The sequence below is a fragment of the Ricinus communis genome, chromosome 7 (assembly GCF_019578655.1).
Source record: "Ricinus communis isolate WT05 ecotype wild-type chromosome 7, ASM1957865v1, whole genome shotgun sequence".
Lineage (NCBI taxonomy): Eukaryota > Viridiplantae > Streptophyta > Magnoliopsida > Malpighiales > Euphorbiaceae > Ricinus > Ricinus communis.
Window position 1 is genome coordinate 3,338,501 of NC_063262.1, and position 15,848 is coordinate 3,354,348.

At 29.1% G+C, this 15,848-nt stretch overlaps 1 protein-coding gene across 2 annotated transcripts; it reads right to left on the minus strand.

Moving 5' to 3' along the window:
* Positions 1–3,530: 3,530 nt before the first annotated feature.
* On the minus strand, positions 3,531–7,098 carry LOC8260999 (floral homeotic protein APETALA 2). Of its 2 annotated transcripts, none has more exons than XM_025159990.2 (10): positions 5,948–7,098; positions 5,818–5,843; positions 5,625–5,655; positions 5,393–5,480; positions 5,002–5,147; positions 4,867–4,911; positions 4,675–4,766; positions 4,397–4,566; positions 4,149–4,316; positions 3,531–4,047 (listed from the first exon to the last, which is right to left on the minus strand). In XM_025159990.2, exons 1-10 carry the CDS (start codon positions 6,457–6,459, stop codon positions 3,814–3,816), a joined length of 1,512 nt encoding a protein of 503 aa, XP_025015758.2. In that variant the 5' UTR covers positions 6,460–7,098; the 3' UTR covers positions 3,531–3,813. The 2 variants fall into 2 exon arrangements, with proteins under 2 accessions (XP_025015758.2, XP_048233260.1); XM_048377303.1 differs by having other exon boundaries at positions 4,149–4,313; positions 5,948–7,084.
* Between the last annotated feature and the right edge of the window lie 8,750 nt (positions 7,099–15,848).

Below are 15,848 nucleotides of genomic sequence, written 5' to 3' on the forward strand. Positions count from 1 at the left end.
TATTGCCCATCTCAGTTTTCAACATAACTTTAAAAAGTGTTTAGTTAAACACAAAAAAGGGAAGATGAATACACATACACAAATTTATTAGAGGTTTATTGTTGTCTCTTTAATGAGTTGACATTCTTTTCTTCAAAGTAGACACCAAACCGTTTTACATTTTTTTCCACTTTAGGAAACCCCCCGAACCCTCCAAAGTAGATGTTACTCTTCCCCCCCTATTCTTTGATTTACTTAACTATATTTTCTTTGCCAAAGCTTCCGTTAATTTTACTAATTATTGTAAACTCGGATGAGATTTGTATTTGATATCTCAAATAAAATATAATTGCCGCTAATTAAATTAAAGCCTATTTAATTGATTGGCTTGGACACAGAGAATGAGATTTAAGTGGGAATAAACCAAACTCAATGATAAATATACCATTCTAATGCCTACAGGAATATATGAACTTTTTTTTTTAGCTATGATAACATTTTAGGTAAAATTCATTATTAACTTCTTAAATTTATTATTCTATTGGGTCTTTCTGCTTTTAAATTTAGTTTTATTAAAGGTTTTTACATGTATATCATAGAAAATTTATTTGTTTTATTGAGTTTTATATTTTTATTTTTGTTTCTGTTCTTAATAAAAATATAAAAATTTAATAAAATAAAATAAAAGTTAAAGGACTTAATAAAATAAAATTAAAGGGTTTAAAAATAAATTTTACCAAAATTTTTATTTGAGCCATTATTCTCCTACTTTTTTGTTTTACCTTTTTTAATGACACTAATAACTAAGCACCTTTTAGTTTGTGTGTGGTCTTGTCTCATTTCTCAGCACTTCTTTTTTAAGGTTCACATGGTTATATAACATCAAGAATTTTGTATCATTTAAAGAAAAGAAAAGAAAAGAAAGAGAGAAATGGAAACTAAGAAGGAAAAGGAGAAGAAGAAGATATGACATATGGATAGAGGAAGAGAGAGAGAGAGATGAATCTGTCTGGGTAAGGATATGGCAGTGTTTCGTAGATCCTATGCAAAAGAAAGGATCTAAAGAAGAGTGTCTTTAAAACTGCTACAGCTACAGAACCTACTCTTTCTTTATTTTCTTCCCTTCTTATTTGGAGCTCTTTCCCCATACAATACAATAATGCATATCTATTCACTTACTTATTTCACTTTATTTATTTTCTTTTCAAATTAAAAAAAAAAAACTATTTTACTTCAAAGATAATGTAGCCTAAAGTCATATTGCTGACCCAAATTAATTTAGTTGAGGTGAGTTAAACAATTTATAAATTAAATTGAATTTTATTTACTTTGAGAATGACTTAATTAGCTGCTCCTAACGTATTATAAGAAATTGTTAGAAATTAACTTATACATTTGAATAAAAAATTTAAGTTTTATAATTAATTCTATATGTATAATTTAATCCAGTTACGTATAATATATAATTTTATTGCCCCAAAAAGAATTCACATTTACTTTTAGTGGTCACCGAGGAATAAAATGCCTAAAGGAAACGGCAAAGGACTAAGGGTCCGACTATAAGGCATCAATACTTTGCTTGGGAGTTCCTTCATGCCCTTAGCTCGACTGCAGGCTGTTCTTCATGGCATAATTTATTTTCTTTCTGAACTCATTATTAGCATTTAATTTTCGAGTAATTTCATTTGACTGCTAAGTTTAAACACAGATTATTATTATAATATAGATATTTCATAGTTAAAAAATACAAAAGTAGAAACTAAAGTATTAGATAAGAGGCAATGAAGACATAGGCTATATAGAAGAAAACTCATCTCTAAAATTGCACAAGTTTTCTGGAATATCATTTGTATTAATATGTTAACACGGCATTAACAAATGCTAAAAATGGAATTCTAGGTTTAACAGATTTTTGAGTCGTGGGATTAGGTCATGAATCATGAACCTTCCCTAATTTTTTGGGCGAAAAACAAAATTTAAAAATCAAATTTAAAAATCACGTGGTAACAAGATTGTAGACGTGTCAACTAAGTATAAAAAATTAAGAGAAAACAGAACCCACGTTGTGCTTAATCATTAAATATAAAATCTGTATCTTAACTGCTGCTTAATTTTGCTGCTCATTAAAATATTTTTGCAGTGACGACTGGGATGACGAAAATTGATAACTTGTATTATATTCACAATTCACTGTACTTATCTATTATTATCTTAATCACTTGGATATTAATCTTAAATCTTTGGACTAATATAGAAATGCTCATTTCTTTTTTTATTTAATCGTTAAGCTAGGGTTCTTGAAGGAGGAGGGGAATAATATATATATATATATATATATATATATATATATATATATATATATATATATATATATTCAAAAGCCTAGACGCCATTTCCTCGTACACTTATCGCAGGTTTTTAATCTAAACTGCTTGAAAGATGAAAAATAAGACAGCCCTTTTGAAACAATTGATAGATTTATTTAATAACTTGGTGGTTGTTTTATTTATTTGTTTTTATTTTCTCAATTCGTGTCTTAAAAGGGTAAAAGTTAAAAACCCATAAAAGAATCCATATCAGGGTTACCCTTTTGTTTGGTGTTTTTTTAAAAAGTCATTTTCCTCGTAAAAACTGACAAAGGGTTAAACCCCAAGTGAACCCTTACCACTTAACACTTTTTTGGTCTATATTTCTATCTATCTCTTAGATAATATTATGCAATCTAACTCTCTGTGTCCTTCCTTTAGGTTAATATGACAAGTCCTTCTCATAATAATAGCCATGTCTGACTGCTTTTGGCCAATAGAACTGATTCAAAGGACACAAAAGATAGTGACTATTCTGTAACCCCAAACTATTTTACTTATTTATTTTTCTTTAAAAATAAAGACAGTGACTATTCATCACCATCCGGGTGATATTTCCAAGACTCCTATTCCCATTTTTATAACCTGAAAAGAAAAAAAAAAAATTGTTTTACATTTTCTTTTCCTTTTAACCTCTTCGTTTCATAGATATATTCTTTGTTTTTTTTTTTCTTGCTTTGTTCTATCAATCTTGTGTCACGCCTTGCTTTTTGCCTATACAAACATTACTCAATTGGGGAACTAAAGGAATCACTCCACAAAGAGTTGGTCGCAGCTTCACACACAGGCGCTTAAAAAGAGAAGGGTAACAGTTAAAAAGGAAAAGCCAAAAACTATGACTGTATAGACGACTCACTTTGGTACACAAAATTTAGTATAATGTTTACCCAAAATGAAGTTAGGCGACTGAAAACATTGATTATAATTTTAACCAAATTAATAAAATATGCTATACTACTATAGTATATATATAGTATAGCAGCTTCTTTATATATATATATATATATATATACACACACATAAGTAGGTGCACAATTAAATACTATATAGGTACAGCAAAGCAAAACAAAATAACAAAGCAACAATTCATTATCAAAGATTTTTTTATTTTTATTTCTTTCTTTTAAACAAAATATTATCATGATATTATGTATATATATAGAAGTTTTAGTCAGAAACTGAGGATGAATATAAACTAGTTGAAAGATTTCGTCCCTTTGTTAGTTAATTTTTGACTGGCGACCAACAATTCCCAGAGGCTAGGAACTTTTCTCTCTTTTTTTTTCTTTTCTATCATTTTTCTTGCCACGTATCTCGATTCTCTGGGAATGTTGGAAAAAGCCCATTGTTCTTTACATTTGCTTGGAAGCAAAGAAAGAAAAAAAAAAATTAACAAGGTGATTAAGAGGGAGAGAATTTGAGAGTACAGAATAAATTTAGATGGAAATGGCTACTTCATTATTATGGGTTAAGAGGGTCTCAATAGAGAATGGAACCCATTTTTCTGCAGCCAGTTTTGTGGAGTCCTAATTTGCTGTGGGAATCCTGATGATGCTGCAGCATTTGCAACCAACTGATGATGATGAGGAGGAGGAGGTCCGGATTGCCATTGTCGCTGATGATACTGATGATGATTATCGCTTGGAGACAGTGAAAGATCACTGCCAATTCGGCCTCCATTGCTGCTGCTTGGAAACTGAATCTATATTATATATAAGAATTGAGTCAGGTCAAATTTTTAAGAACAATTACTATCTTTCCTTATTAGTCCCAGACATAGTAGCTCAATTACTGTTAACTCACTAGATAATTTGGTGAAAAACCATGAAACACCTGAGCCTCTCCTGCTCTCCTGAATTGTCCATATCTTTGTGCTTCACTGCTTCCTGGAGATTGAATGTGGGTTTGACTAAGAAGCTGCATTGTTTCAGTTTGCTCATCATTGTCACTCCTGCTATACATGTTATGCTGCTGGCAAGGAACCAACAAAAATTATTAAGACACAAGATCATCGATCAAACTATTAATCAAGCTCATTCTTTTGAAAATACCTTAGGCCCAATTCCTCGATTTCGCCAATCAGCTTCAAATGGCATTGATGCCGAATGTTGATCTATTCCAGCATTTTGCCTGTCATTATTCAATCCTGCACTGTTTTGCTTCGAACCCGAGTTGCCTAGACTCAAATCAAGATTATGGTCTGCAGCATTGCTTGAAGATTCTGAAAACAAATAAAGGTCCCCAATAATTGAATAATTACATTAGGCCAAATTCATGCCTACATGACTGATCAAAGACAAACCATAACAATATATCCTCCATTACTTACCAGAAGAATTGAGCTCGTTCTCATAGATGCTAGGATCAAAATTTGTCACCGCCTCTTTGCCATTGCACTTAATTGCAGCTTTGTCATAAGCCCTACAAAAAAGAATACCAGAAAATTATTCAAGACACGACCAAAAAAGCACCAGAAATAAATTGATTAGTTTCTCAATGATTTATGCAAGAATCCACTCACCTTGCTGCTTCAATCTCAGTATCAAACAACCCCAAATACACATACCTGTGCAATCAATATCAAGATAAGAAGCATGCACTATAAAAAGTGATGAACAAGATTGGAGTTCAAAAAAGAGAGGAAGAGATGGATTACTTTTTGCCTAAAAATTGGCCCATTCGAGCTTCCCATCTTCCACACTTGTGCAAAGTCACACCTCTATATTTAGAGCTACCTCTAGGAAAACCAGTGCTCTGTCGGCGAAGTACATGCACAAACTCCTCTTTAGTCAGGTTGCTCATCTGTTACCATACAAGAATCTTCACTTCGTAAATCATCATGTGTACATTTTTTTTTATTAAAATTCTTCTTCATTCTTTTCAATACCATCAAAAGAAAAAGGAAAAAGAGGAAAAAGAAGAAGAAAGCATATCAAAGAAACAACTGTAGAAGATAAGGTAGCACTGTTGAAGATAAGATGAAACATAGAGAATGCTTTCTCTCTCTCACCCTCTCTTTCTCACTTTCTCTTTATCTCTTTCTTTACCTGTTTTAAGTCTTCCTCATAATCTTCAATGCTAAAATTTATATCTGCCTCCACTCCCCTAAACTTGATAGCTGCCCTATCATATGCACTACAATAAAGAGCATAAGAAAAAAGTTAAAGTAATTTCAATATCAGACTCTCTCTGCGAACTGGGAATTGAACTCATTTTGCTCTAAAAGAAAAGCAAAAGCTAAATGTTTTAAGTTTAATAAAGGAGGGACCAAGAGCTCACCGAGCAGCTGCATGTGCAGTGTCAAATCCACCTACATAGAATATCCAAGAAAAAAAAGGAAAAAGAAAACCAATCTCCCCCATATCAGAAATGTTTGAACAATCCATGACAAAGAAAACTATTTCTTTTCCACAAATAATAATAATAATAAATATATTACAGTTAGTAATGAAAGATCAAAATAGCCTCATACCTAGATAAACTTGCTTCCCACAATCCCTGCATCAACCACAAGACCAATAAAAAGCAAAACCATTCAATTCTTGATCGGCCAATAAAAATTTTCAAGAAACTGAAATAAGGATAGAGGAAACACCACCGACCATATATGGGACTCCCAACGGCCTGTTCTCCGGTAATAAGTAACACCGCGATACTGGGAACTCCTGGAGCGGGGTCCTCGCCGGCTTTTCTTTAACGGTTGTGAAACCTCAACGGATTTAGGAGAAACAACAGACTCAGATTGGCAAAACTTGACTCCCACCCAGTGAGCTCGAGGAAACCCAGGTCCAGCACCACCTACTGCGCCACCAGTCACTTCTTGATCCTCAACCGGAAAGAACTGCCGTGTTACAAGTTGGTCACTTTCCAAAGACTCTTCATTAGAGACAGAGAATCCAAATATTTTACTGCTGCGTTTCTTGATTAATCTCCCTCCACTACCATCTTCATCTTCCGATCCATCTTCGATTACAAGAGCAGAAGAACTTGAATTCGAAACAGATCCGACCCTTTTACCTTTATCGTCTTCTCCATCTATAGACGTTTTCTGCGAAGAACACCCTTCGGATTCATCGTCTCTCCTCTGATCAGGCGAGTCGTTCAAGTCCCACATTTTTTTTATAATATTTTAGAGAAGAAGAAAATTTTAGGAACTTAAAAAAGAGTAAAGAAGATTCTTGATAATATATATGTTAACATGAAAGTGTATAGAATTAATAAGAGTGGTGGTGGTGGAAAGAAAGAAAGAAGGTTTCTTTAGTGATGATAGTGAGTAAATATATACATAAAAGAAGAGGTTTTCTTTTATTTTTCTTTATAGAATTTGAGTATTCAAAGGAGGAGGAAAAATAAAACCTACGAGTCTGTAAGAAAGAAAGTGAAAGAGAGAGTTGCAAAAAGGTAGAAGAGGAGATGTTAGAAGAAGATCTTGTAATCCCAATACAGCATAGACGAGGCCAGTTTGAGCTTCCTTAGCCGAAAGCATCCTCACCCACCTTAATACTTCTTGTGTTGTGTTTCTCTCTCTCTCTCTCTCTCTCTCTCTCTAACAACTTGCCTTATTACATTGTTTTCTTTTTCTTTTTTTCTTGTTCAATATAGCTCATGATTCATATAGTTGCATACTCTCTCTCTTTCTTTCTTGAAAGAAGACCTTTTTAATTAAAGAAATGTGTGTGTCAATCATAAATGCTTTTGATCTGGGTGTATTTTTGGCTTTGGCTTTAAACCCAACATGTATAAAAGAAATAAATAAATAAACTAAACACTTCACTGTTTCTACAAAGTTATTATGAATAAAATTTAGGTAATTTTGGTTCTTGTTGTTGGTGTGTGCTTGGTGGGTTCAAAGCAAAATAATATAAAATAAAAAAATGAAGATACAGAGAAAGAAAGAAGGGTCTCTTTCTTTACACTAAAACTTTCCCACGTTAACCAAATCGAAAAGCATCCTTAAAATTTCTTCTCTCTCTTTCTCTATATATAATACCCACTAATGGAAATAGACAGCGGAAAAAACTCAAAAGATGGCTAATTACTCAATTACCTTTATTAGCTACTAATTATCGTTGCTCACATACTCACGTCACAAGTCACACTCTTATCAATCTCACTCACTCTCTCACTGTATACTTGTTCTCTTCTCTTTCTCTATATATTATAATATGATTACACAAAAGAAAAGCATTATATATAATATATAATATATAATATATAATATATATTGTTTTCATTGTATCCATTTTTGTTTCACCTGGGATTTACCATAATGAACATGACAAGATGGTCTATGGAGGCAGTAAATAAGAGGTAAGAGGGGTGAGATGGGAAAGACAAAAGGGTAGGGGTATTTTGGGGATTCTAGTAGGCGGAGGTGGTGGTGAGGGAGCAGTGAAGAAGAAGAGGATTGAGGGGAATCAGAAAAGGAAAAGGGAATAATGTTAAGAAAAGGAAAATCTTTCCAGAAAAGTCCAATCCAAGAGTACGGGAAGAGGGCCACATTTTGCCTCTTTCGTTCTCCTAGCGGCCAATACCCTTCCTTTCCTGTACCTCGTATTTATGACCCTCTTACTCTTCCCTCTCTCCTTCTCTCGCGCGTTCCTTCCACTTGCTTTTCATACAATATCTTCTTCAAGTTTCTTTCTTAACATCTTAATTTTCTCCAAACACACAGACTGCAACAAGTTACATGCCAAATTAACTAATCCAAGGCACTAAGCCAAGCTCTATACGGCCTACTACGCCTCAATGAGTAGAGAACCCGATCATTGCTTTAACATTTACGGCACTAATCTAGATTAGCCATGTAATTAAGTTGAACCAGCTAACAAGTTAATTGAATCACCCTTGAGTTTGAGTTCGGATTATTTAAATAAATTGAGGCTAAATTATTTCCCATTCTTGAATTTTAGGACGATTATCGCTAAAATTTTTAATTTTTAATTTGTAAAACTAAATTTTATAATTTTTTTAATTTTATATCATAAAAACTTTCTACTATCAATTTACATTATTATACATAAAAATGACACGATAGCCTACTTGTAAATCTTTTTAAAAGAATAGTACATGACATTTAAATATAATATATTAGCTACACGTGTCTTGTTATCTAAATTACCATCTCTCATTCTTTTCCATTTCTTCTTCTTCTTCTTTTACTCTCCACTTTATAATAAATCACGTTACAATCACCAGTTTTCAAGCTCAAAGCAAGAAAATAAATTTCTTATAATCAGACATCAAAATCAAAATAACAACTTCACTAAAGACTCTAAATTCATATCTATACACCACACTTTTATCTCCAATATCATGATTCATTCACCCACCATCCCTACCACAAACCATCTTTTCCTTATCAAAAAATAACAAGATCATAAAACTCACAAATTAAAGATCACGTACATGTATAAGAAAAAAATAAAGATTTCATTACTTTCCAAAACATGCTAAACTAATTAAAAAGAAAAAAAATAAAGATCAAGAATTATAAATCAATTTAAACTCTTAAAATCAAAACCCACAAAGTAAATATCTACCACTAAACTAAATTAAAGAGAAAAAAAGGTTTTGTAATTACAAATAAAAACTCACAAAAAATAATACCCATTAAATTAATTTCTTTTAATGTTGATTTTATTGTTGCTTGATCGACATGAATGGTAGACACCAAAGAAGAGCAATTGAATAAGACTGACAAGCGAAGAATTAATATTATCTTTTCTTGCATTGATGATGGCGGGAACATCCTACATTGCAACAAACTAATGATGGCGAAGAAGTTGTGAAATTTTCAAAATCAAAATCTATAGTATTTGTTGCAAAAAGCTAACGATGGTAAAGAAGAAATTGTGGAATTTTCAAAATCTATAATATTTATATGTTTGTGAGTTTGATTTTGGTGAAAATAAAAGAAAAGTAATTTTTGAAAATTTATTATTGCTTAATCCACATGAACGATAGCTAGGGTTTTGAAAAGTTAAAAGATGAAAAGATAAGAAAAAAGAGAGAAGTAGAGTGAGAGGAGGAAGAGAAAAGGAAAAAAGATGGAAGAGCTAGAGAGAGAGAAAGAAAGAAATATAAAGGAAAAATAATAAGTAGAGACTATGATCTACTTAAATGATGTAAATTTTTTATTAAAAAAATAATTTTTTACTGGTGAGTTACCACATCATACTCATGTTATGACATTTAATTAATAGTTGCGGCAGGGAGTTCTTTTATATGAAAATCAAAATTAAAGAAGTTTAATGTTACAAATTGAAGCTTAGGAACTTTGATAATACTAGCCTTAAAATTCAAGAACGGTGAAAGTAATTTAGCCATAAATTGATGAGACAAGTATAAAGTTTAAAATACTAGGCTTATAGACTCACAAATTATTAAAGCCTTTATTATTACATTAATGTTTTTGCTCTTTATATATTAATTAAGTTGAACTACTTTTGAGTCGAGCTCGAGTTAAAAAAATGAGATTTGTTAATAAACAATTGAGTCGAGTTTGAATATATTAAGCATGCATCAAAGGAGTTCAAACTTTTTTAAAAGAAAAAAGAGGTTCACTTCAAGTTCTAAATTTAGAATTTTCTGATTGAGCAAGTTCTAATTCAAACTTCATAGTGTTTTGACTCAACTTGTAAATTTCAATTTACACGAACTCGCGTATTAGATCAAGAATAATATTGAAATCAAGTTGTCATTAAGAGATAATAACCTAAATCTTTTTAAGTTAAACCTATTTTTTTTAATAGTAGATATAATTAGCATGTTAGTCTTTTGGGTTATATAAAAAGAAAAATAACCATATTTGGAAAAGATCAGTTTCGAACTCGAGATCTCAATCCCGAATACTAGTAATGATTACTAATCTATCTCATTATAGTCTAAATTCGACTTTTATTATATAAAAAGGGTCTAATTAGAGTTGAAACCCCACGCAAGAGATTTTAAATTCTTTTATATAATATATTAATTTAAGGCAATTAACTACGCTTGACACCTTTAACTAGCTTAAATCTATAAAAGAATAACCTAGTCTAAACGAATTTCAACGAGCCTATTCATTTAGTTTTTTACTCATTCACAAAATTCTTTATAAAGTTTTTTTATATAAAAGTATCTATAAAGATTTAGAACTTAAAATATAAAGTATTTTCAACAATAATTTTTATATTGAACACTCCATTACTGAACAATCTATTTTACCTGTATTGCCATCCCCACTAGATGATCCAAGTTTGACCACTGAACAACAAAATGCCATTATGCAAGATTCTCAGCCCCCGTATGATGACAGTGGTCCGTGGTAACTCACCTTTTTTTTTTTTGACAATAAAGACAAGACAACACTTAATCTCTCTCCTTCATGATTCATAATATAATTAAAAAGTGTAAGAATTAGATGTGATAGGATTTATCTTTATGTAATTATGTAATCTCATCTTTTCTTCTTAGGTGGACACGTGTAAAAGATAAGAAATTATAATCATTTAACTATTTATTTTAAAATATATGAGCATCCTCAATAATTATTTTTTATTAAATTATAAACAATGAACTTTATATCTTATTTGATTTTAAAATGAATGTGTATTCCAATAATACTATCTATTTTACACTCTATTTAGTTTGTTATAAATAAAAAAAAAATATAAGGAGAGAAAATGTGGCTCTTAAAAAAAAATATTTTCTCACCCTTTAAGTTTAATGAGAAAATAGTTTTAAGAAATGAAGATAAATAAAAAGTCCTTAATTTTTAGATATATTGCCTACAAGAGACGACGAGTATAATCTAAGAGTTTGTTGGAGATGTTAAATGAAGTATTCATTAATTGAGAAATTAATTTTATTAATTTATCAAAATATATCTTATTTTCTGGATTTTCCTATTTATCAAGCTAACAACTTAATGTACTTATTTTTGATATAAAATTGAGATTTATTATACTTAATTTAACCTGAAAATTCATAAAAATGTACTTAGTTATTAATATAAATCTAATGTATATACTTCTAATTAATTTGCAATATTCATTCAAAGAAAATCCTAAGGTTCAAAGTAACTAAGATTCATTTTACTTAATTGATGTATCCTGCCATCGACATAGATTTAATAATACTCTATGACTTATGATATATAAAATTTATTATTCTCGCTGCGTAATGCTCAGTAAAGTTATGAATGTACTTTATTATCAATATAGATCCAATGTATCACGCCTTATCATCCATATAATATAAATAGATTTAATATTAATAAATTATTAATCTCTATTATTGGTGGACATATAAAAATCTTTGAAGATTGGATTATCATATATTATTAGGCAAATTTAATGAATTTATTAATACCATCAGTCTAAGTTAGCATCAACAAAAATAGTAATTTATAATGATTATTAATCTCTGCCTATTATAGTTTACTAAAGTTTATTGTATTTTTATAATTCGAATAAATGTTATTAGTTTCTACTCCACTCACTTTGAATCCTCATGCATCCCCTCTGCTGATATATGTTTAAATACACGAACCAAGTTTGAAATTCAGCCATAATTTACTAAGCATAATATATATATATATATATATATATATATATATATATATATATATATATATATAAATTATAAGTACAGCTCAGCTAAAATTTAACTTATAATTCTACTGTAAGTGTCATAAATAATTTACTTATATGTAAAATTATTTTATTTTATTCTGACAGTAATCACAAACACATAAAATATTAATACTATGTTAAAATGATATCTATTAAAAAAGATTTATTTCATTTAAAAAACGTAAGAAATAATAATTTAATATAAAATTTAATCAAAATTATAACTAATTTTATACAAATTTGATTATGTATAATTTTAAATTAATTTTTATTTTTTTTATAAATTTTATGAATTTTGACCTAATATAATATAATTCTTTATTATTATTTAAAAAACAGTAAAGAAGTTTTAAAGTGTTACAAGCCCTGTTAGATTAGAAATTTCTGTGCCTGCATAATTCCCTATGTGTTGCATGCTGAAAAGACTAAAAGATCCATAAAGTGAGTGAATGTAAGCAAATTATAAAAACATGTGAAAAAGATTTCATAATAAATCTCAATTTTCTTTGCTTGTGTCTATTCTTGTCGATGGTTTCATAAATGTATTGCGTGAGTTATACCCAACAAAGTGTAGGCAAAACAATTGTTGCAATAAAGCCCATTCAAGAGAAATAATCCATTAATTGCCAAAAGAGGGAAAAAGAAACAAAGAAAAAAGAAAACTTAGAGCTTAATTGCTGGTCTATTTCTTTGAAGTATTGTAAAACAATTTTCGTATACGAATTTAATTTGACAATGTCACTTTATGACCTAAACAAAGTCTTGAATATACCAAGTTTCTGAATTTTCAATGGTTTTGGTCCCAAACTTTGAAGGCATAAGAAATTCCAACCGAGTTGGTCCTTTTTTTGTATATCTAGAATCAATAAATAAATTCATTACAAGAACTCTTACATAAAAATTATTCAATGTCTTATTAATTTCTTTTTATTATTATTACAAATAAAAAGACAAAAACTTAAATTAGAGATTTCATTCAAGGTGAAATATATTTTTTTTAAAAATGCTAAATATTGTATTTTAATTTGTTCAATTCTTGTCCAGCTAATGCACGTATAATGCTTTTGCAAAATTATTTTTATTAATCAAAAGAGTAACCTCAAAATATTAATAACGATTTTATAAAAACATTATATATTATAATACGTGGGCAAAAATTAAGATAAATTATGTAATATTATTCATATATTTAAAGTTTAACTAAGCATGTGACTGGAGTGTTTTATTATTCTTAATAAATATTTAAAATGACAATAAAATTAATATTACTATCTATTGAAATACATTCTTTGTGAGAGAGGTGGATAAAATACTCATAATTTAATAGGTACCCTTTCGAAAGTGGTTTCTCCCCAATGAATATTGTCTAAATCTGCCACTAATTCTACTCAATAGATTTTTCCTACTAAGAGATTAAGAAAAAAAGAAAGAAAGAAAGAAAAAAGGGATAGCAACTATATTTGAGGAGAGTCCTAAGATGAGAAAGTTGGAAATTAGTCACTTCATCTAAAGAAGAACAAAACTGAAAGATTTTGAGATGATAGAACTTTGAAATTATATAAATAGCTGAAATGAAAAGATTTAAGATAGCTCAATACGAGTATAAAGAACTCACTTCTTTCTTTTGTCAATACGAGTTCCTTCCAAAACAAAGCTTAGTTTGGGCTTTAATGAGCCTCTTTTCCACAAGCAATATTTAAATAATCCTTCAAACCTTCTTTTTTTTGTCTTTACATCTTTAATCTTTATAAAAATTAAATGTTTTGTAATAATATATTATTCTTATTAGAGAATAGCAAAAAAAGAAAAGAAATAACAAACTATTCTTGAATATACCCAAATAAAAGAAACTTAAATATAAGTGAAAAAACCAAGCAAACTGAGATATGTTACAACTGAAACAATAACAGAAATCACAATCAAAGGAAATGTCAAAAGCTGGGCATGTTTACACAGCAGAGCTCTACATTTCTGTAATTTATTCTCTGACAATGATATACCAAAAATAATAAAATTACTAAGTTCTTCAATTATGTCCATGGAGACCCAAACTTGATTATGCATGAGCTTAATTGTTTGGAATTTATTATCAATTTTTCTCAAAATTTTAAACTGAAGGATCCAACATACATGATATTTATGATAGGATTATAACAAAATTCATAAAAGAATACTCATAAATTTTAATTCAAAGTAACATACAAAAAATAAACATAAACAGTAAAATAAATTGGCACAAAAAAGAAACTGAACATCAACGACTAAACAACTCTAGAGATTTATTTCAGCACACAAGAAAGAATAATACTATACTTGAGAGCTTATTGAACTCTAGAACTTGTAACGGATTTCGTATTAAACTCTAGAAGTTTGTTTGAAATCGCAAAAGATTGAAAAGATATATTTTCGCAAGATCTCTTATATTTATATCGTTATTTATGTTGAGCAAATTTTATATGTGCATAAATTTATTATGTAAATAATAAATAATAACTATATATATCAATTATTTATCGATTTAGTATATAAACGAAAATATGTATTAAATTTAGATAAAAAAATTTTATAAATAAAATTTAATTAAATATATACTAAAAAAACTCAACACCCATTCATGGTCTTCTATAAGTATTTGTTAGTGCTTTTTTCTTTTTCTGTTTTACATGGACGAATTCAAAAAAATGTATTCATGGTTTGTAGATAACCTTTCTCTCAATCTTAAGTCTATGTTTTTTGTTACATTTCTTTGGTTTCGGATTCAAAAGTGCAGAATCAGTACATGAAATTCTTCCTTTTTTTCTTCAAACACTAGATTAATCATTAGATTTTAATTTATAAATATAGACATTCCAATAACATTGTAAAATAAATAAATAAAATAATTCAAGTTCTATAAATAATGAAAAAAAATCTTACAACAAGTGAAACTTTTAATTAGTCTTATTTTCAGTTTAAGAGGAAAGAAAAGGAAAAAAAGGGAATAATAGGGCCACTTCTTGGATTCTTCACTCTCTAAATATTTATACTCATCATTTCTCCTATTAATAAATTAAAAGTGAACATTTTAGACTTGTAAACACAAAATAACAAAGGAAAGTAAGAAAGAAAGAGAAGGAAAAAGAAAAAAAAAAAGAACAAATGATACATCCATAAACCCCACCTCCTTTCATATTAATCATTCAACCAACTTTTTGTTAGCTTAGGAACATAAGACAAAAGATAGTGGCAAATGAGAAACCAAACCTATCTATCACTTACAAAATGAAAATCATACATGTAAATGTATCACCAATACTTAAAATATAGCTTCTTAGGGTTCTAATTAGGCACAAAAGTACAACTTCAATCTTAACTTAACTTAGAACACACCATTTTCCCCTCAATTTTGGACTCACCCTCAATTTTGAATATTCTATAGCTTCTTCTAATCAAGCAATATTTTTATCGTCTCCTATTCTATTGTTGGGTATTACAAAAAAACAATTAATTTATTTTTGTTTGATGAGATTTAATATATTTTATATAATATTTTTCAACAAATTTACTTTTGGAGAAATATTAAAATTGTTTTTTTTTAAATAAAAGTTAATCTATTCGAGTTATTTCTATATAAATAATAAAATAAGGGGCGTGGGATGCACACGTGTGGGGAGAGGTTGGGTCTAACATCTGACTTATATGGAATGCTCAACACAAAGGATAGATTGATAGATAGATTCGTAGATTTGAAGAGATATCATCATGCTTGACATCATCAACACTATAAACAATACATACAAACTATAATTAAAATAATTGTTTTAGAAAAACAGCAATTAAAAGTTTCTTTTTTTAATAATATTTATTACTTTTAACCAGAAAAGGAAATGTAAAATCAATGCAATGA